This window comes from Gossypium hirsutum, chromosome D11, assembly GCF_007990345.1.
Source record: "Gossypium hirsutum isolate 1008001.06 chromosome D11, Gossypium_hirsutum_v2.1, whole genome shotgun sequence".
Classification (NCBI taxonomy): domain Eukaryota; kingdom Viridiplantae; phylum Streptophyta; class Magnoliopsida; order Malvales; family Malvaceae; genus Gossypium; species Gossypium hirsutum.
Window position 1 is genome coordinate 25,410,334 of NC_053447.1, and position 24,315 is coordinate 25,434,648.

Below are 24,315 nucleotides of genomic sequence, written 5' to 3' on the forward strand. Positions count from 1 at the left end.
CCTTTTATTTGAGAAACTAAAAATTTATTTTGCCATTTAGGGAATAATTTCTCGAAAGATTATGTTAAAATCAATTCCTAGGAAACATTGGAGGGGTCACAAGCGGTTCTGCTTAAGTTCCAATCTTCTAGATAGAATTTATTTAAACATACTAATCCCGAAAATATACCCTAAATAATTTATTTAAAAAGAAAAATTAAATATGTGATAAAATGAACGAGATTTGATCCCGTTCAATTTTATCCCCTAGTAATGTTTTAAGTGCTGAGCACTGACTTAAAAATTACCTCCCTTACTTTGAAGTTCGACAACTCCGTATGGATAAACTTGGTGAATCGTAAATGGGCTGTACCAATGTGATTTTAACTTACATGGAAATAACCTTAATCTGGAATGGAATAATAAGACTTGCTGACCTGATTCAAATTCTTGAACTCGAATATGCTTGTCATGCCATCTTTTAAGTCTTTACTTGAGTAATTTGGCATTCTCGTATGAGAACATTCGAAATTCTTCTAACTCATTGAGTTGAATCATCTATTTCTCTTTAGCAAGCTTAAGATCCAAGTTGAGTTGTTGGAGAGCCCAGTAAGCTTTTTGCTCTAACTCTAAGGGTAGATGAAAGGCTTTCCGAAAGACCAACCTATAGGGAGACATCCCTAAAGGTGTCTTCTATGTTGTCCTGTAGTCCCATAAAGCATCATCCAGTCTTTTGGACCAATCTCGTCGGTTCGAGCAAACTACCTTCTCGAGTATGCATTTGATCTCTTTGTTTGCCAGTTCAGCTTGCCCATTCGTCTGCAGATGGTAAGCTGTGGCAACCTTATACTTCACTCAATGTTTTTCGAGTAACTATTTCAACCATTTGTTCACAAAATGGGACCCTTCATCACTGATGATAGCTCTTGGGGTTCCAAACCTTGTGAACACATGCTTCTGCAAAAACTTCATCACAACCCTCGGCCTTAACCCACTTAGACACGTAGTCTACTGCTACCAATATGTAATTGTGAGCAAAAGATGGAGGGAAAGGGCCAAGAAATTCAATACCTCAAACATCAAATAATTCTACCTCAATGATGTTTGTTTGGGGCATCTCATTTCTGTTGGTAACGTTTCCAACCCTTTGACATCGATCACAGCTCTTTACGTAAGCATATGCGTCTTTGAATAGCGCTGGCCAAAAGAATTTGGCTTGTAATCTCTTGGCCGCAGTACGTGTACCTCCGAAGTGTCCTCCACTCGGAGCTGAGTGGCAATGATATAGAATATTATGTACTTTATCTTCTGCCACGCATCTCCTGATCATTTGATCTATACACCTTTTAAACAAGTATGGCTCTTCCCAGAAATAGTACTTCACATCGTGAAGAAACTTTTTCTTTTGATGATACGTCTTATCAATCGGCATCAAACCACAAGCTAAATAGTTAGCAATATCAGCAAACCAAGGGGTATTATGGACATGATTTACCTTCAGTATGTGTTCATCTAGAAATGTTTCTTGAGTTGGTATTAGTGGAGAATTCCCTTCTTGCGGCTCCAATCTGGACAAGTTGTCAGCTACTTGATTTTCTACTGTCTTTCAATCTTGAATTTCTAGATCGAGCTCTTGAAGTAGAAGTACCCATCGGATCAGTCTTGACTTAGCGTCTTTCTTGACTAGTAAATACTTAATTGTTGAATAGTTCGTATAGACAGTCACTTTGGTACCTACAAGATAAGATCAAAACATGTCAAAAGAAGACACAATAGCAAGTAACTTTTTCTTTGTTACCGTATAATTCAACTAAGCTCCCGTCAGAGTCTGACTTGCGTAGTAGATGGGAGAAAAACTTTGTTCCTTCGCTGGTCCATGACAACTCCTATCGTAAAGTCACTTGTGTCACACATCAATTCAAATGGAAAATTCCAGTCTGGTGTGATGATTATGGATGCCGAAACTGACCGACTCTTCAAATCTTTGAAAGCTCTTAGGAACTCCTCATCAAATTTGAACGTCGTGTCTTTCTCCAATAATTTGCATAAGGGTTTAGAAATTTTGGAGAAGTCCTTGATAAATCTTCGATAGAAACCGACGTGGCCCAAAAAGCTCCTAACACTCTTTATAGATGTTGGAGGTGGGAGTTTCTCAATAATGTCTACCTTTGCTTTATCTACCTCAGTTCCATATCTTATTATCTGATGCCTTAGAACAATACCTTTTCGTACCATGAAATGACACTTTTCCCAGTTGAGTACGAGGTTTGTTTCCTCGCATCGCCTTAATACCTTGGCTAGATAGGCTAAGAAATCATCATATGTATCTCTGAATACTGAAAAATCATCCATAAATACTTCCAAGTATTTCTCAACCATGTGAATAAAAATAGACATCATACATATTTGAAATGTAGCAGGTGCATTACATAAACCAAATGGCATGTGTCTAAATGCAAATGTACTATACGGGCAGGTGAAAAGGAAAGTGATCTTTCCTAGTCGCCTTGTTTAGCTTCTGGTAATTGATGCAAATTCTTCATCCCGTAACCATTCTAGTCGTTATTCTCGTTGTTAACGACTGTAATACCTTTTTTCTTTGGCACACACTGGACAAGACTTACCTATGAACTATCTGAGATGGGGTAAATTATACCCACATCTAACCACTTGATGATTTCTTTCTTTACCACGTCCTTCATGATGGGGTTTAGTCTTTGTTGTCCATCAATTGTCCCTTTCTCGCCATCTTTTAGGATGATCTTGTGCATGCATACTGACGGACTAATACTGTGAATATCGGCTGTGATCCATTCGATAGCCTTCTTGAATTGTTTCAATACTAGGATGAGTTTCTCTTCTTGCTCAACGGTTAATTCCGCTGAAACAATCACAGGAAAAGTAGAAGCGTTACCTAAATAAACATATTTTAAATGCGAGGGAAGTACCTTCAGTTCTAATTTAGGTGGCTCATCGATTGACATTTTTGGTTAGGCATAATCCCTATTCTCTAACTCTAAAGATTCAAAGTGGGATTGTGGATTAAATCCCCTTTGATTAGCCTCTAGCAAAGCTAAGTATTCATCCTCCACTTCATCACTTGGAGGATCTGATGTCAAAATTTGTTTTAATGGGTCCTAAAAATAGTTGAGTTCCTTTTCCATGATTAATTCCTTTAAATCAGAAACTGCAGAACAATCATCAATTGTGTCAAGAAATCGCATAGACTTAAAAACATTAAATGTTACCTGATTCTCCTGAACACACATAGTAAACTCACCTTTCTGTACATCAATAAGGGTCTTTCTAGTTGCTAGGAAAGGCCTTCCTAGGATGATTGGCACTTCATTATCTGCTTCAAAGTCTAGAATAACAAAGTTAGTGGGAAAAATAAATTTATATACACGTACCAATACATCCTCTATTTTTCCTTCTAGATATGCTAAGGGTCGATTTGCTAATTGAAGTGTAACCGTAGTAGGTCTAACTTCACCTATCCTCAACTTCCTAAATATTGACATTGGCATCAAGTTGATACTCGTACCCAAATCACATAGTGCCTTACCACAATATGTTGCTCCAATGTTGCAAGGTATGGTAAAACATCTAAGATCCTTCAAATTTGAAGGGTGGTTTATCTTAAAGATATGCACTGCATTCTTTTGTCAGGGCTACCGTATCAAATTTTCCAAGTCTTCATTTTTTTGATAGGATATCATTCATGAATCTGACGTAGTTCGGCATTTATTCAAGTGCTTCAACCAACGGAATGTTGATATGAAGTTGCTTGAGTACGTCTAGGAACTTCTTGAACTGAACTTCCTGCTTTTGCTTCTAAAGTCTTAGAGGGTAGGGTGGTGGAGGATTCTTTACTGGAATCGATTGATTCGTCTTCTGTGGTAATTTTGCGTTTAACCAAGTTGTTAGTTTATCAGAATTAACTGGTTTAGAAGTTACCTTATCAGATTTTACAGATTCAGTGTAACACCCCGAACCCGAGACCGTCACCGGAGTCGAATACGAGGTGCTGACAGACTTTTTTTTTTTTTTTTTTAAAAAATTTCCTGACACTGCCCAGTCTGAGTACTAGTCACTTCAAAAATCATATCTTGAGTTTCACAACTCGAAAATTAGTTTTGTGATTTTTCCCTGAAACTAGACTCATGTCCCCACCTATGTATTTTTTTCTAGAATTTTTGGTCAGGCCAATTAGTACAGTTTATTAGTCAAAGTCTCCCATGTTATAGGGGTCGACTACACTGACCTTTTCCCATTACGACTAGGATATCTCTCTGCACAGAGCTTCAATACTAATGCCGTTTGTTTCTATGGAAACTAGACTCAGAGAGGAATCCATACATATATGGTATGACCCTTAATTATCTCTGGTCAATTTATAGTGAATTTCCAAAGGCGGAACAGTGAATCCAGAAACTGTTCTGGCCCTGTTCCACAAGAACCCGAATATCTCTTTCTGTACTGTTCCTATAATTGTTTCGTTACTTCCATATGAAAGTAGATTCATCAAGGTTCGATTACATAATTTATTCACTATTTAATTCCACTCCTACGAATTTATGTGATTTTTCAATTCTACACCACTGTTGCTGTCAAAATCTGTTTTCAAGATAAACTTTACCTATTTTGTGGTTACCATGGACCAACTAGGGTTTTGCCATACATAGGTCCACATGTGATCATATTTAGCCATTCCAATGGCTGATCATTAGCCCAACACTTCCATTTCAAACCATAGTCACATCGTGAAACCATATATATACATACATAAACACAAATGGTCTAATGCCATACTCCACTTTTACAAGCCATTTTCGCATGGCTTTACACACATACATCACAAAAGAACTTAAACAACAGGGGGTAGTCCTATACATGCCATATCCAGAGTTCAACTAAAAGAGTACCAAAAGAGCTTGATAGTGTAGATGACTTCGACTTCGCTGATCCCGAATCCGATAGCTAACGAACAAAATCTATAAAACAGAGAGCCAAAGCAACCGGGTAAGCATTTTAAGCTTAGTAAGTCTCAAGTAATGAAATCGGCTTTGACTACAGTATTACATTCACATAGCTAACTAAATCACTTTATTAACACACATTCTCATAATCATACTTACTTCACACTTCATCAACATAGATACACAAGGTATCAACCTTTCTAAAAGCCGAAAATTCGTTAGCCGATCGCACGAATACTATTTAAAACGAACCGACTTTTCCAATGCACATGCAAACATACCTTATCATTCGGGTTGGTCAAGCATAATTATTAAATTAGTTACAGCACAAAACGCTCACATTCAAACCCAAGTTTCTTCGGTATTTAACCGAATACAGCCGCAAACACATTTGCCTTCGGGTCTTAACCCGGACATATCAACTCGCATAACTGCCTTCGGGTCTTAGCCCGGATATATCATCTCGCATAATTGCCTTCGGGTCACAGCCCGGTTATATCAACTCGCATAATTGCCTTCGGGTCTTAGCCCGGATATATCAACTCGCATAATTGCCTTCGGGTCTTAGCCCGGATATATCAACTCGCATAATTGCCTTCGGGTCTTAGCCCGGATATATCATCTCGCATAATTGCCTTCGGGTCTTAGCCCGGATATAATCCAATGCTCATGCACACATATATCAATAATCATAACACATCCATATCATTTCTTCGTTACTAAGGCTCAAACACAAAACATTTATTAAACCTTTCAATTTTCGGCTCAGTAGCCACACACAAAGAGCATGATTTCAATTGGCTTTATAAGATAGTCTCTAAGCACATTCGACAATCCGTCATAGTATGACTATTCATTTCAATATAATTCAAGTAGGGTCATTACTCGAAGACTTACCTCAAATGTCGTCGAACGACTTCAACGGCTATTCAATTACTTTTTCCTTCCCTTTATCGGATCTAGTTCCCCTTTGCTCTTGAGCTTAAGTTCAACAAAATTTAAAATAGTCATTAATCGACTATTCAAGTATTACTTTCAGAATAATATATATATTGATCCGACTTTCACACACATAGATTTTATTAAATAACTTATCAATTTAGCTATTCGATTTAATACATGTATACCATACAATTAAGTACAAATGATGTTATTAACTAGATATTAAACATCATACATATGCTCTACTCATGTTCCAACGAACATAATTCTAGCTTAATACCATGCATAATCGAATTTATTTAACATCATTTAGTTTCATATAAATACACATATCGTCCCAAATCGACACAAGAGTCAAATTCATCACTCAAACATTCACACCAATTTATTTTAATATTTTGGCCGAAACCCTCAATTGGCTATCATAGCCTTAATAATTCAATATAAATATGTATACATATATATACAATCTAAATCCCTCACTTAACACATAATCTACTAACTTGGAAATTATTTTCTAACAAATTTTAACTTACACTAAAGCCGAGTGTTACTCAAGCTTTAAGCTCATGTTCTTTCATTATTAAGCAAGTGTTATAACACAAGGATTCATGGCCGAAACCTATGCATAACATTATTCAAGATTTAAACTCTTAAATTCATTTACAAAGCCGAACCTTTTGATTTATATATATAAAATAATCTCTAATTATTTTATTCAAGCACCCAATGGCATTTTCTTTAATTTAACCCTAAGATAAACAAAAGATTTATTCATGCAACTTAATAAGTTCAAGTTCATCTCTTTCACATATAAATACCAACAATTAAGTATTTACTAGTTCAAACTCCATTAAACTGTTAGAACATCAATCTATCCCTTACCATATCTCCCAAAAAAACGAATGCACAAATATATATAAATGAAAAATAATGTTAAATGTCATTAACAAATAAAGCCATACACACACAACTTATAAGTAAATTCCATCCTTGCAAAGCCTATAGTTCACTCGGCCACTCAACCCACAACCTATCGAAACTTCAATTTAAACTCATTAGCCGAATATACATATACTTATAATAAGCACATATGACATCTTCTTCAAGACACATTCGGCTATGGCATAATTTCCTTATAAAACCCAATTAATCAATCCACCATCACATGTATCATTACAAAGCTTCACACTTAGCATGCTAATGACATCAAAACAATCCACCTTAACCGAAACTTAACTCATACAAAACCTATCTTCAAACCATAAAATAGGTAGAAGTTAAACTAATCATCCAAATGGTGCATAAGTTTCCCAAGAATGACATTGAACTTACCTTACTTTAGGTATCCACCTTAGCCGAATTTTCTTCCCCAAAGACTTTTCTTCCTCTTCTTTCTCTAGTTACGGCAATGGAGGAGAAAACATAGGCTAACTTTGGTTTCTCCTCCCACTAACTTGTATTTTATTAACCTTATTCATTATTTCATTTTGTAACATAAACTATTAGCATAAAATAGTTATAATATTCTTTAATCCATAACATGGCCGGCCACTATCTAAAATTTGGCTAATTTGACATGCAAGTACATTTTTTTTGACATCATGCACTATTAGATCACTTTTACCTTTGTCTAGCACATTTCTAAATTTTCTCATATAAGTCCTATTTAATAAAATTCACTTACAATTAACAAAATTCAAACATGAAATTTTCACACATGCATATATACATATAATAAGCATCAAATATGACGGTTAATTATTTTTACGACTCGGTTTTTTGTGGTCCCGAAACCACTTTCCGACTAGGGTCAACTTTGGGCCGTCACATTCAGGTTCCGATGAAACTGAAATTTCAACACTTGGTTGAACTTCCTCTAAGTCTTGAGCATCAGCTGGTTCTTTTTCAACTTTGACGGTGTTAGGATCTAATGTCTTTCCGCTCCTCAATGTCAATGCTTTACAATGCTCCTTCCTAGAATTCCTTGGATTCTCCATATCACTAGGTAAAGCTCCTTGTGATCGGTTTCTGAGTTTAGTTGCAAGCTGGCCCATTTGGTTTTTTAGATTTTTCAATGTAACTGCTTGGCTTTAGATTCATGCATCATTCATGGCTATGTATGCCTTGAACAAGTTTTCTAAGCCATTGGATGGTTCAGTTTGAGTTTGTTTTTGAACTTGTTAGGTAAAAATAGGTGGTTGGGTCAGTCTAGGTTGGGCATATATGTTACTGGGTCCAGCCCCTTGGTTACTCCAGGAGAAATTAGAGTGGTTTCACCACGATGTGTTATAGGAATTGGATTGTAGTCCTTGCCTTCCTCGATTTTGGTTCTGGTTACCCATGTAATACACGGATTCTGGGTTCGATGGACATTCTTTGAATAGATGTCCTTCCCCACAATAGACACAGGCTAGATTTTCAAATTGATTCGGTGGCTGAGCTGCAAAACTATTAAACCCATTAGTGGTAAAATTTTTAAGCATTGAGGATATTGATGATACCTGAGATACAAGTGAAGTGAGAGCGTTTACTTCATGTATTCTAGCGACTCGTCTTCCTGACGCTGCTCGATTGGTTGGCCATTGATAATTGTTGCTGGTAATCCTCTCAATGATTTCATAAGCCTCATTATAAGACTTAGAAAGGAAAACATCATTAGTAGAGTCTTTCATAATACCATATAACAAAACATTTCATTCGAACCAATCCATTCACTTGAATCTCATGCATATAATCAAACTACTTTACATTATACCGTTCAACCTTGTTCGACATATAAACACAAGGGTGTATCTCGAGGGGTTGGCAAGGAATGTAAAATTTTTCATTTAGGTCCTTTCAATTTTTTAAAATTTTAAATTAGTAAAGGTAAAATTACACATTGGCCCCTTAAAAATGATAAAATTTTGATTTAATCCTTTAAAAATTATAAAATTATAGGCTATTCAAATGGTGAAATTGTATTTTTACTTTCGTAAAAATTACAATTTAATTTTGCCCCTAAAAAGTTTTCTGACTTCACCCATGTAAACATATCAATGGAACTCATATTCAACTCATACTAATTTTTGTAACATTATAATTAAATTCATGTTCAATACTTCCAATCATTTCATTTCCATTTAAGTAACGTTTTCATCCAGAGAACTACAGTAATTTAACTTTGGATAATTGAAATTACTTTGCTTCCACAATTTGTAGAGTTGATTTACTTAAGTGAACTTTATTCGATGTTGCTCACTCAAGCTATTGAGAATCCACAAAATGTGTTGGATCTCAGCTATCGATAAGGTATAATGCGGTGTTGTTCACTCAAGCTATCAAGAATCCGCAACACATGTTGGATCTCAGCCATCGTTAAATAATGACTCGATGTTGCTCACTCAAGTTGTCAAGAATCCACAACTTAAGTTGTATCTCAGCCATCGCAGGTCGCTAAATAATAATTCCATGCTGCTCACTTAAGCTTTTAAGAACATCAAATAAATCTCTATTCACAATTCCCATTTTTTTTTCTTTTAGAACCCTAATGACTTTCCATTAGTATCTAAACCGTTTATTGAATTCATACTGGTTCTTTTACCTATTCCATATTATTTCTAACCGACAACATCATCATATACATGCTATCCAACCACATACATTCATTGTCATGTATCTTTTCATATTTATCAAGTATTTCATATTTTACGATTTAATCCACTTGATACCAAAAGTCATTAAATTTACAATTATATATATAAACACACAATTCAAGCATAATAAGAAAATTAAAGTAAGTTCCATATGAACTTACCTGGGAAAACAACAACCACGAGGTGTTAAGGACTAATATGCAATTTCTCCTATTCCTCGATTAACTTCCGATTGATTTAAATCTTGATCTATAATAATTCATTACAATTTATCAATTCCAATTAACTTATAATAATCAATTTTATGATTACGACATTTAAATGTTCATTTTCTTACAAAAGTTCCCTAGAGTTTAACATTTTAGTCAATTTAGTCTCTAAAGCCGAAATATCTATATATTTCAAATTCAAGCTTCGTTGTACAATCCAATTCAATTTCATCCCTTTAAAGCCCTCTAAATTCAATAATTACAAAAATTTCATCTCAATTTTGAAATGTTTTCATTTTAGTCTGTAACCTCAAAACTAATAAATTTCACTTTACAAATTAGTCGTTAATCAATTTAAAGCTTACAACTAAGCCATTTAACAATAAAAACATCAAAAACCATCAATGACAACATTTCAAAACTTTAACATTTTTATGATTTATTACCCGAACTAGCTAGATTAAGCTACAACAATCTTAAAAATATAAAAATATTAAAAACCGACCTTAAATACACGTACATGAAGGGTTTGGCCGAATCTCAAGCTTTAAAAATGGCCGCCTTTTCTCTGTTCTTGTTGATGAAACGGTGAAGAAATGTAAAATGATGATAATGTTTGTATTTTATTTCATTTTAACATATATTATTAATCATGAAAATATAAATTTAACATATATAATTTTTAAATAGGCACAAACCGCCCTTAAAAGTGGTCTAATTTCCACTTAGACCCTTATGTTTATTAAATAAGTATTTTAACTAATAAAAATCAATAGTGATTAACTTTTACAAGTTTTACGATTTAGTTCTTATACCTTAATTGACCATCAATTCAATAAAATTTTTAGAAAAAAAATTAATTCACCTATATAACAACTCCGTAAATATTCAATAAAAATATTTATAGGCTCGATTTATAAAAACGATGTCCCAATACCTCATTTTCCAAAACCCCTGACTCTAAGGTCAAACCACTTGTACTCTAACTAACTATCCGAACGGTGTTCTAAAACTACCATTTCCAACACCACCGAAAATCGGGCTATTACAGGTCACTTTGGTGGGATTTTGTTCCAACTAATCTATTTAAAATATCAAACATCCTTAATTAAAACCCAAAGCCAAAATTTGAATTTATTTATTTAAAAATACTTCTCTTTATATATCACATTGAAATTAGATTTGTTAAGAACGTACATATTTTAGCCTTTTCGTTCTTGACAAATCTCTTTTAAATGTCGACCATGAATTATTTAATTATGGTAATCTTATCGGGCATAATACCCTTGAATGTTTCAATGCATATAGTGATGTTGAAAAGTATAATAATAGTTAAATAAATCAAAACAACTTCACATAAGACTTCAAATTTAAACCAAAATAATTTGAATAAAAGAAAATCCCATCTCAAGATAACGGACACTCCATTAATATTTCATATTTGGACAAAAGTATTAAATTGTAAGTGATATCTTATTGTAGCAATTAAAGATTGAAAATAAAAAACATGTTGAATAATATATCTTTCATTGGGCCAATTTATTGCTTACTCGTGAAACCAAATAATCGTCACATGTTTATTACCACAATTTTGTTAACTATTAACCTTTCTTTGGGTTGATTAATATTAATGTAGTTTAAGTTACCTGCACATAACCTTTTATATTTTAAAACAAAATAAATTCAATAACAAAGATCACTTTGGCAACTTATTATTTCAATTAAGTTATTTATATATATATATATATAAGTATTCAAATTTAAAATTTTCATAATAGTCAAAGGTTAGAACTGGAATGTCTAATTGTGTTGCGTTTCCTGAAATAACCCAAAGTAAGATTGTCGTAATAAAAAATAAAAAACGTTAATCTTTGAATTTTTTTTAATAATAACATAAATCCATAAATCATATACTTCTTTTGCTTTAAAACTATATATGTCAAAACTAAACAGAAATAATGTAATGAATTAAGGCCAAATAATTAATAAGCACATGTATTCATAATTTTGACATAGACAAAACACCAATGCAATTCATGCATATATGTAACAATTTGTAAAATTTACCCAATCACCCCATAAAATCTAGAATATAAGTTGAATTTCATTCAGTTAAACCTTAACCTCATTGTTCCTAAACAAAGCAACTGGAAACAAATTTATCCTACAATTACCTTTAAACAACCCAATCAAAGAAACACAACAAATTTGTTCAAACAGTTTCAGAGAATAGTGAAGAGACTAGTTTTTTTTTTATTAACAAATAAAAGGAATTAATAATTTAAATCTCAAATTTAGGATTTATTGATACTCAAAATATCAAAGAAACAAACGACTTAATCTAAAATTTGAGAAGCTCCTTAACATTTAAATGAAACAGCATCATATTTGTTTCGATCGCGAGAGATAAATCTTTGACTGTCAGATTTCAAAATAATCTCATTTAACTTGACAAATCAACCCATACAAGAGATTCTTCATCTCAACAACAATGTAGTGAGTAAGAGTTAAAAGGAAGTTTATGTAAACCAGTACAAAGTTTCCATCTTCTTTCTTCTGTTTCCATGAATAAATAAATTCAATCAAACCAATCAAGATTGAAAGAACTATAACCGAAAATCATCACAGATCAAGATTAACTTCTTCAGGAGAACAAAAAAAACAAACATTGAAATAAGTTGTATACATAATAATTTTGGCGGTGGAAAATCCAAAGTTGTATAATTGATATTAATTTGTAAGTTTCATAAACCCCAAATTTTAATATAATAATTAAAATATAAAAAACTTCAATATGAATCCCAAACATCAATACATATAATCGAAAATCAAAATATCAAATTCATAAAATTTCAAAAATGAATCAATCTAAAAGTAATACAGAATCAATTCGTTCTCAATGATTTAACATGACGAGGCTCGAATGCCTCTTGCTAGAACCGTAAAACTCTTATACAAAACTTAATAAGTCAAGATCTGTTATGTCAAATCATCAAGAGTAAAATTAAATGCGGAAGCATACCTAAATCCATTGATTTATTGGAATCTTCGATCTTTTGGTTTTGATAATCTAAATTAGCACACAAGTAATTTAGACGTCACTCTCTCTTTTCTGAAAATGGGGTGTTAGAAAAATTATGTATGTGTAATTTGGGGACCATAACCCTAATATGTAATTTTTGCACATTAAACTTAATTTCTAATCAGCCCATCATCAATTAGAAGTTAGTTACTAGAGTATCTACACATATTTGACTCATACTTTATTTAATAACTAAACCCCAATAAACCTTAACCAAATTAGATCACTTTTAATTTCAGCTAATCTTTTATGATGATAAATAATAACATGTAATTACTCTTATTATATATGTGATGTTCATATTTTCTAACACGATTCACCTATGAGGTTAGGAAGATATGGAGAGTGAGTATAGGTTCCCTTGTTGATCTTCACGTATAATCTAGACTAAAGCCAACAAACTAAACTAAAACCTACCCATGATAGCCACATATGATGCGACTTGAAAACCTATACACATAATTGTGCATCTATGTTTCTAGGTATTCGAGTCTCACCATGTGAGGGGTTTTGATTCTTCTACTTGGACATGTATTTGTATTTTGTTTGTACTAATCTTTTTAAAAAATAGATTTCTTTAATACATATAGTGTTTTTTAATTGAAAATAATTTTTTTAGAAATTGATTTATTTTCTAGAATAGTTGATTTCTTTTGGTATTTTTGCCTAAAATAATTTTTTTAACAAATTTTCCCTAAAATCATTCTTTTAAAAAATTGTTTTTAATAAAATAAACACAATATTTATAAAAAAATATTTTATAATAAGTTATGTTTTATATAAGCTTAATAATAAGCTATGTACATTAAAAATAACAGATGTCTAATTAAAACTTAATTTAAATTTAGAAAAGTGAAGGTTGATTTTATTGACTAAAAGAAAAGACTGTGACCACACATCGAAACTATAATTATTATTAAAATAAAAATGATAGTATTTAACAATTTTATTATAATAGTAAATTCTATTAATAAATTATTAAATATAAATATGTAATTAGAATAATATTTAAAAATTATAATATTAGAGGTTAATATTTTAATATTTTTAAATATTTTAAAAATTAAAAATTGTTTTTAATGAAATAATATTTGACTTAATTTTATATAAAAATTAATTTAGTTATAAGGGTGGTTTTCAAAAGAAGATGTTAATTGTTTATTTTAAAGGAGAGTTTAGTCTCCTTGACTAGCAAGTCAATGCCATTTTCTAGTTACCAACGAAAAAAGCATATAAAAATGCAAACATTATTTTTTAGGAAACAAACCCACCCCAAAATACTTTGATGTATTTTCTCTTTTAATTTGTGAACAGGCTAGTTATAAGATGATACAATCTCCAACTTCAATTTAAATATTGAATAATAAAAAGAAGTAAAATACTAAAATTCTAGATGGTGATAAAGATTCAAAGGTAAAACACTTCTTAATAGCTGAAGAAGGAAACCATAGAACTCTAAAGTTTTAGAAATTTGGAATATGAGCAGTTAAAAAAATGTCCCAATTTGAATGCACTGGACCTCCGATCATAGTTTCCTAAGTAGAATGATTCATTGTTTGCCAACATGAAAGTCTCCGAAATGGAAGGAAAAGTAAAATAACAAAATGTGTATCAAAATACTAGGTGACCGGCAGGTCCAAAAATTCAACAGCTTATGGTTTTTTTTTTATTCAAATATTAGGAGGCATGAGGATGAGGATCCTGATTTCAAATAGCCAAAGCTGTCTTTTTGCATATGGGGCATGAATTCTTCTGCACCAGCCATTGCTTAATGCAACTGAAGTGAAAGTCATGACCACAGTCCAGCTTACCAAGCTCTTCGCCATTAGCATAATCCTCCTGTAAATCGTTTTCAAGCATAGAGAAATGGAAATTATTTTCAATAATCAAACCATGTCTTATTCATGGAAATAACAAGAAATGAGGGATCACATTCACATACATACCTGACAAATACAGCAGGGTTCAGTTTCTGCTGGGGGTCCCATTGTTATGGACTGATATTTTTGCCTTCTCAGATTCCCCAGAATAGCTTCCTCGCTTAGCCCAGTGCCAAAGTTCCCAATTTGCTCCTCCAGATTCTGTAGTTCCTAGAAAATAAACAAACAGGAGCTTCATCCCGAGCAGTTTGCTAACATTTTATAAAATTTGAAATAATATCCATTGGATTAAAGTTACCTCATTAGACATATTATCAACATCAAGGCGCATCTGCTCAAGAATAACAGGCACCTCAGGTATGCCATAAAAAACAAAACATGAACAACCGATTACCATTACATCCTAACACACATGCCATGTTTGTGGATACCCAAAGATAAAAATTGATATAGCAGCAATTTCCTTTGTATTGAAACTAGAGAAACAAATATGTTACAATATATATGAACAACCACTGCTATCTAACTAAAACTTTATAAAATAAATAATACTTTAGTCTTACCTCAGGTCGTAAGCCACCATGCCTACGTACATGTCCCAAGGCATTGCGAACCTGTTATGGAAAAGGCACGTAGTTTAGTTGCAGCTAGTAAGACAATACACTTCTGCAAAACACATTAGCTTATGGAACAACATACCTCAGATATCGGCCTACTTCTTTGAGCAGCAGTTTGAGATTGTTCTGTCAATGATAGCCTATAATTATGACCAGCTTGTCCCTCAGCTCTTGGTACCAACCTCAGAGGAAGCTGAGCACGCCTAGGATTGCCGTCTCTCACTGAAACGTCCATGTCTTGAACAACTAGGGAAGCACCAGAATGTATCGTATTGTTATTCCCCTGCCTCCAGGGGTCTGATGGATTGGAAATATGTTGCAATCTTTGTCTGTATTGTTCAACCATATTTGGATGAGGGGACCTTATGGATGAATACGGTAGATGCATGCCAGGGCCGGATTGGATCCTGGAAGAGGAGGCTACGTTTCCAATGAAGTTTGAGTTCTCATTGGCCAAGTTGAGGTTTGCTTGCATGTTCGCCAAAGAAATCATCATATTCCTTCTATTGTTTCTTAAGTTGTTTTTCTGTCGCAATAAGGTCTGATAACGAGAGATGGAAGGACCAACCCTTGACATGGTTGTCCCGTTCCAATATCGAGAAGGTAGCGGAGCTTGCAACGAGTTGGAGACTTGCATAGTCTGATGCTGCATGGCTGGATTTGCTAGAACTGGCGCTGGTGCTAAGCTTGTAAGGGTAACGGGGCATTGACTTGTAGGTTGTGCATTAGAATTGATTGAGTTCCACGCCTGCAAGTTTGCTGATGTGGGAACCGGTTGACTTGCAGTCCTTCTCAAACGAGTATTTCTTCCAAAGTTGTCAGCTTGCCTAACTTCTGTTGAAACTTGATAGAAGTTAGAGGGTATCGGCGAAGCAGCCCCATGTCTTGAATGACCACTATTGAAGGAATTAACTGCACTCAAGTAGTTCCTAACATTATGTTGGCCAATATTAGTCCCTGGTTGGTGAGAATTGGCAGCTTGCCGTGCGGAGCTTGAACTACCACCAGTAGCATATTCAAGCGCCTTTCTTTTGCATAAAAGCCTTGTTTGACCATTGGCTGGAAGGCCATCTCTGATTCTATTTTCTTCTAGAATATATCTCGCTATTCCTGAGTAAGTCATGGCTAGGTTAGAAGAAGAACCGCCGAAGGTCTGAATGCGATCATGATCTCCTGCCGTTGTTCTTGTTCCAGCTCTAAAAAGGTCTAATGATAAGTATGGTCCATTACCCTGACCTGCATCGAATCTTCTTCCTTCATGTACCACAGCATTCAGGTCTAAGTTACGTTGTTGTTGTAGAAGACCAGAACCAGCCTCTCGCCTTGGAAATAACGATGAGCCGATCGAACCATTTTCACTACTGTTATGACCATTACCGGCGATGCCGCTATTATTTTCTAGAAAAGGGTTAATGGTTGGCACAGACCTTTGGTTCATGCCAACTTGATCACCTAGAGGAGAAAACCCAAAGTCATCACCCAAGAATTGACTAAAGCCAGCATGATTTTGGGTATCAAGACTAGAATTGGGTTGACCAATCCATCTCATGGAAGTATGTCCGTCTCTGTCATGAACTAAAGCATCTGGAACCACATTACGATGACCAGATCTAAGATGACCATTGGAGTAAAAGTTTCCGGAAGGGAAAGAATTGGAGCCGCTGCCTTGACCTTGCATTTTGTCCCGAAAGACCTGAAAACAAATGTCAGCAAAATTTTTAGTAATAAGTAATTACTTGATTTTACCATAGTCCAAGTGCAAGATAACAATGTAAGATATGCATGATATCAGTAGAGGCAATAGGTGTCAGTTGCTGAATGTCAAAAAGTGAAATAGTATATAGTAATTAACACATATTTATATGCTAGTTTTATCAACTTTAATGATCTCCCATGTGCATTAAGTTCTTTCTTTCCTTGTTCTTCATAAAGCATTTCAGCATTTTAATTTAACCTACTTCAACCTAACCAGTTTACAGCTTTAGCATAAATACTCTGGTCACTTATCTCAATATTAATTATTACTTATATGTTTACATTATGAACTAAAATGAACAGGATTTGCATGCTCTTTTAAATGAAAGGATTACATGATATACCGTCAGGTCTAAAACCAGAAAAAAATGATTGGTCATAATCAGGTAAAAGCTTATTCTATTTTATGAAACGATGATCATAATGCACGCAACAACGTCTGGACGTCCTATCTAATTCCATAAAAAAGATGATAATAGTTTTCGTTAGGTTCAGTTTTTATGATGAAAATTTTATTCCATAATATATATATATATATACACAAACCTATGAGTATGGCGGAATAAACATGGATGAAGTACTTAAAAGGCATGTGTTTGCGACCCTCAAACTATACCGTTAATAACAGTCTAAATAAAAAAAAGCTTAAATGCAAAATAGGCCCTTCAACTATATTATTTTTCTCACTTAGGTACTTTTAGTTTTTTTTATTATCAAAAGTGGTACTTAAACTATTAATTCATCTCATTTTACCCCCAAACACAATATCAGTCAATAAGAAAGTCCCATGTGTCACATTCTTACTAGATTCCATTCAATTTTGAGGTAAAATGAGACATATTTGATATTTCAAGTGTCACTTTTAATTAAAAAAAACTTAGGTACTTAAGTGAGAAAAATAGTATTATTTGAGGCCAATTTTATAATTAAACCTTAAAAAAATGTTTGCAAGAATGAAAAGTTCTTGCCAGAATTCCTAAAAATACAGATTTAACAACCAACCAGTCAATCTAAACTCTAGATTTATAAACATGATTGTCTATTTTCAAGAGGAATAGCAGCATAGAAAAGCAAAGGGAATACATATAATATTGAAATATTAATACTATCAAAGTTTATGCGGCAAACTCACTGTAATTTTAACTATCTTGTTAGCTTAGATTATGGTACATATGCAAGCGGGCTATAAAATTACAGGTACATATAAAATCCTTGAAGTCACAAACTTAATTACCAGACGAAATTTTCATTATGCAGAAATTTATAACATAAGAAAAAAATACCATAAGAATATGTATATATAATGTATCAAATAACTATACGAAAAAATATATATTAACATCAGAAACGTTTTTTTAAAATACTAGAGATAGGGGATGAGGTAACACTGTTTGAACCCATGCTAAACGGTATCTAATAAGAATTTTAATCATCATTTTTTCCAAGTAAAAACATCAAGAAAGTTTGAACCTCAAATTCTAAAGAATATCAAAATAGAGTGAAAATTAAAAACTAATGAGACGAGATTTTGTGTGTGAATATTTAAACAAATTAATTTAATAAATTTCAATTAACCCCAAATTACAAAAAAAAATAAAGGTTAGAATAAAGAATTAAAAATTAAGCAAAAAGTGTAAGATTAATGAAGGAAAATAAAAACAATGTAGCCAAAAATTGGACTTGAAGATTTAGCCAACTTGAACCACACAATCACCTAATAAGGATGGGATTAAGAGACAAAAGATAATCAGAAACTTAATCATTAAACTTATATATATATATATATATACACACACACTAACTTGTTTCAAAGGATTTGGATGGGCAAAACGCAAGGCTGAAAATTTGAAAACAATACCAAAATGAGTTATTCACTATGTCAAATATATAACAATTGGCTAATAAAACATCAACCCTCATTTTGTTTTTGTTTTATTTTTTCCACCATTGATTAAAATTTATCAACTTGCACTAGTAAGTAAATTTATTAATTCAAACTAATATAAGGATGAAAAAGTGCAGATGAAACCAAATAAAATCCAACAAAACACAATTTAAAACTTCTGTATCCTATATAAAATCAAGCCTATCAATGAGTTAAGTCATAGAATTCTTAAAAAAAAAATCATGTAAAAAGAAAAATTCATATAGACACCATAAAACCAAATCTAAATTCGTTAAACAACTCAAACTTAACACAAAAGAAGGTCAAAGAAAAGGGTTTATACCGAAAGTGAGGATGAAAACAGGGAGTGAAGCCTTTAAGGGAAATAGACACGATTATATAAGCACCCCCAAACTCTTTTTATGTTTTGTTTCCCCCTCTTCTTTTTTCACTCGGCGCGTATCTAAAACTTGAATTGTGGTGAAATTTGACAAGGCAAAATAAGTTATTATATAATGTTCAAAAATAAAAGAGAAACGCATGTTTTTGGAGATATTTAAGCGAACTTTCCTATGAAAGATTATAGTCATAATTATAATGGAAACAACGGACAAATATGGTAGGAAGCAGGTATCATGGCTGGCCTCTAACCAATTGGATACTCTGCATTTTCAGACTCTTTAAATGGGTTAGCCTCGATTTTGTCTTCACCTCTCTTTTTATTTATTTCCCCCCTCAATATTGCTATATGTTGCAATGCAATTACTCTCTATTTATTTATATGGATATTCTGGAAAAGTATAGAAACTTGGCACTTTTACTGTAAGCCGTCAATTTCTTCTTAATTCTCATTCATCCTCTCTTTCTTCATTTTTAGTTTCTCTCTCTTTCTTGTATTTTTTGTTTCAAACATTTCTTAATAGACATATCTCCTTAATGGCTAAACACAGTAAAAGTCTCATGGAGGCTCTTGTATTAGGAGTTGGATTGTATTTTGCTCATTTACTTGAAAAATGGGAAAATTAATCCTTGTACGTTAGATCAAAGAGTAACTTGGTTCTTCTTGTTAAAATTTTCATCAATTTGTATTGTTAAAAATTGGAGTGGCTGTCGGAATAGCCAAATAGTTACACGTGGCATAGCACATGTACCTTATGCTAACGTACAAGGACCAATTTTTATTAATAGAAATGGATTTTAACATAAGGACTAGTTTTCTCTTTGATTTAATGTATAAGGATTAGTTTTCCCATTCATTTTAGTAGAGGGGGGAAAATGTAATCTAACTTCTAGTACAAGAGTCTCCATGGTACTTTTATCCACCAAACACTTATATATAGTTGATTTATTTTATTATTTATTTATATATTTGCTTTTTTATCGTAAAATAGTGTAAAACATAATAAAAATGGGAAAAGGATGTCACACACCAAATTTGGCGGGTCCAAGAATAAGGCATATAGATGCGAAATTGTCTGTTTTGGCGTACTCTGATAGTTAGTCCGCCAATTTATAGGCTTCTGGCAAACTAATGTTTGGCACATAGAGTATTTGTTCATAGAAGTATCTAAGGATTTATTCTCGTAGTATTTTCTAATTGAAGAAAGAGTACGACAAGCAAATAGTATGCCTCAGAATGTTGGATTAAGTATGACGCGCCTACTAAGTGTATGTTATATCTAAAAGGGGCTAAAGTCTTTTTAAGGCCATGCCATTTACGAGTTATCGCCATAGGTGTGATACGCGAAGTTTACTCAAACGATGTGCAAATTGGGTTCTGTATCGTGATTGGTTGAAAGTTAACTAAATGGTTTGACTAGTCAAAAAGGATTGGCATCAGATCTTCTTTATTTACTCTCTCCGATTTTTGTAGGACATTAAAGGGACAACTTCTCCATGTATTTGACACTTGTCAAGATCCATTAAGAGGTATTGAGTGTAAATATATATGATAAGAAGGGAACGTCGAAATGATTTTTCTTCTTTCAATATTTCTCTTTGGTTCTTCTTCTTAAACTTAAATTTTCTTTTCTTCTTTCTTAAGTTGGAAGTTAAGGTTTCTGAGTTGGTCAGTGGATGTTCCACCTCCTAGTAAGTTTAATAACTTTGCATGCTGAGTTTTTTAATGAGTAAAGAAGTTATGAAGCATAAACAACAAGATATGAATAAGAAACCCTTCATACGGGTCGTCTGAATTAAGATGTTAGCAATCTGTCTGCAAATGGGTTTTAATGGTAGTTTCATGTTCTTTAAGCAGTTGTTGTTGCTGGTTCAAGAAGAACGTTTGGCTTTGGAACTTTGAGCTGCAATAAATGTGAGTTTTAGGTGAGTCATTGTCCTGATTCTTGCATGTTAACTGTTAATGTGTGGAACATAGTAATGTTGCTACATGTTCACATTTGAGACAAATGAATTATTGTGTGAATAAAATGATGTGTGATGTAAACGTATGTGAAATCAGGTATGGAAACGTGAATTTTGTTAAGAGAATATGAAAAATTTAGGTATGGAAATGAATCTGGGTAAGTTTATACTGTGTTGGATAAGCCAACGTTTATTTGTGATACCTCTGGTAGGACAAGGTCATCGCTAATTGGACAGGCAGATCACGATGATAACGAAAACACTCATGGTGATGCCTCCTGTGAGATAAGGACTAGAGTAGTAGATCATGACATGAGATTATGTATAATACCATGTGGGAGAAACCCCATAACAACCTCTGAGATAGTGCGACAGGACAGTAAAAATGTAACTCTCTATGATGCCTTCATGGCCTGAACTGTAAGGCCTTTATGGTGTATTTTGATGAAGTTTGTCTGGCTTATTCTGTGATGTTTATGTTACGTATTCTGCAATGCCTTTATGGCAAAGTCTGATCAGACTCTTTGGTGTCGTGATCTGGGTAAAATTCGAGACTTCTCTACTAACTAATGTGATGATGGAGAATTGGTAAGTTTAATGATATATCTACTTGGTTAATCTTAGGGCGGAATTTGAATATGATCTAAGTAAAACTTTTGAAAGAGTCTCTAGCAGTGTTATTTGAAGGGTGAATCCACTATATTAGTTTTTCAGTACAAGAAATTGGCGTATTTGTAGTTATGAAAGGTTTAAGTGTTTGCTGGGCTTGAGTTTGACTATGCCATTCAAGGAAGTAATTTGATTTATCTGGTAACCACTAAATCTAAATAATTTTCACGTCATGTATAGAGGCCATCTGGAATTTGAGTTGTTTTGTCAAGATGGACGCTCTTGTGATATGTAATATAGTTGTCTGGAATTCTTTTAAATAATTTAGAACGTTTCATTATCAATATAAGTTATGATATTGGGTTGATTTGAGATATGATCTGTTTGGTATTTTGATTGTTACCAGAAGCAGTATGAGAATCCGTCAAAGGTAAGGTCAGTATAGAGTTTTTCTTAAAAGATCAGTTAGATTAATTATCCGAAAGGAATAGTGTCTATAAGTAACCATCCTAGGTGACAAGTATTCAATGTTTCTTTGAAGAAGAATCTATTGATGATAGGTTTTGTATAAATATTGTTCTGAGAAGTACATTTGCAGAGAAGGAAATGAGATTACTAGTGATTAATGAAATCTGGAATCAGTCAAAAGGGTGATTTGTGAATAGATTAGTCAAGTTCGGAAGTTGATGAATGTGTATACGTCGATATAGTAAAGTATCCGTAAAAAACAAAGATGAAATCCAAAATCTTCAAGATTGGAAGTTCAACTGAAAATGTTTCAAGGTAATTTGGGATAAAACTCACTAAGTTTGTATGGACTTACAAATGTTTGTTCTTGTCCCAAGTTTTGCTATAAGATTGAGTTCACTTGGAGGGACCAAGCTAGGAATGCGCCAGGGTAGCAACTAGTTGGGATATTATGCATACAGAGGACATTTTAGGATATGGCGTGTAGTTCTCTATGCTAGAAAGAGTATTTTCAAAAATATATATATTGTATCGATATATATTGTTTGATACTGGAATGTAATTATTGAATATCGTCTTTTATATTAAAAAGCAGTTCAAAAGAAACAATAAATATGTTTAAATATAATTTTCAATAGTAGTTTGAAATTTTCTGTTAAGGGTTTTGAGTTGTAACATCCAATATCCAGATTTGATAATTTGAGTCTGGTTGAGGGTGTTACGGAGGAAGCATTTTAACATCTTTTTTTTTTCTTTATCTATTATTATAAATTCATTAAAACTATTTTTTCTTTATCTATTGTTATAAACATCATTAAAACTTAAGGGAAATATTAGGTACACTGGTAGTGGAGTTTTTAGACTCAATAAGCAAGGTCACAGGGTTGACAAGTGTCCCATAAATGTATAGTAAAATATTAAAAAATAGTTGTTTAAAAAAAATGAGACATGTGACAATTTTTAAAGATTGTTTGTGGAATAAAAAAGTACACTACCAGGGTATCAAATACTAGCCCAAACTTTAATTGTCACTATATTATCCGATTAATTTGTAATTGAAATATTTATTAACATAGCTTACCCTTTATATCTTATAGGAGTCCTAGACTTTAAAAAGAGTGAATGAATCATTTAAACTTGATTCGATATTTATTAAAATTTTACCATAATCAATGAGGTCTTATTATCTAGTTAACTTCTAATTGAAAAATTAAGTAACATTATTTGCCTTTTTGTAGTCTTATATTTTAAAAATGAGTGAATGAATCATTTAAATTCAATCCAAGATTCATATAATATATGTTTTTTTTATCCTTACAACTTTACTAAAATTTGTACTATCAATAATGAGGTTGTGGCATTCAATTAACTCATAATCGAAATGTTAACTAACATTGTTTACCTTATTAGAGTCTTAGATTTTAAATAGATTGAATGAATCATTTAAATTAAATCCAAGATTCATATAATAAATATTTATTTATCCTTATAATTTCATTTAAATTTGTATGATCCTTAATTAGTTCATACTATTTTGTTAACTATAATTGAAATATTAATTAATTGTTGTTTACCATTTATTTTTTTAATAATATCAATTTTTAAAATTAATTATAAACACTAATATAAAAAGATGATTTTTTGAGCACGTTCAATAAATATTACAAATTAGTATAATAAAATTTAAGGAGTGTGCAATAAAAGAAGAGTATCAGAGCAAACCTTGAAAAACAATTGTGATTTCTAATACATATTTTGAGTCTATATTGACCAATTTCTAAATCATATTCTAATATGTCTAACCTAGTTACTAACTCATATTTCAGTATCAAGCTTTTAGTTTTTTCCCTTCACAGTAGAAACTTAAGAGATGTTTAATTGTAATCAAATTCTACGACTCTCAAACAT

At 32.6% G+C, this 24,315-nt stretch overlaps 1 protein-coding gene across 3 annotated transcripts; it reads right to left on the minus strand.

The window, feature by feature from the left end:
• Window positions 1-14,231: 14,231 nt before the first annotated feature.
• Window positions 14,232-19,455, minus strand: LOC107913233 (probable E3 ubiquitin-protein ligase HIP1). Of its 3 annotated transcripts, none has more exons than XM_016841754.2 (6): window positions 19,310-19,455; window positions 15,409-17,019; window positions 15,273-15,323; window positions 15,008-15,040; window positions 14,776-14,919; window positions 14,232-14,668 (listed from the first exon to the last, which is right to left on the minus strand). In XM_016841754.2, exons 2-6 carry the CDS (start codon window positions 17,002-17,004, stop codon window positions 14,537-14,539), a joined length of 1,956 nt encoding a protein of 651 aa, XP_016697243.2. In that variant the 5' UTR covers window positions 17,005-17,019; window positions 19,310-19,455; the 3' UTR covers window positions 14,232-14,536. The 3 variants fall into 3 exon arrangements, with proteins under 3 accessions (XP_016697243.2, XP_040959866.1, XP_016697244.2); XM_041103932.1 differs by having other exon boundaries at window positions 15,008-15,061; XM_016841755.2 differs by lacking the exon at window positions 15,008-15,040.
• Between the last annotated feature and the right edge of the window lie 4,860 nt (window positions 19,456-24,315).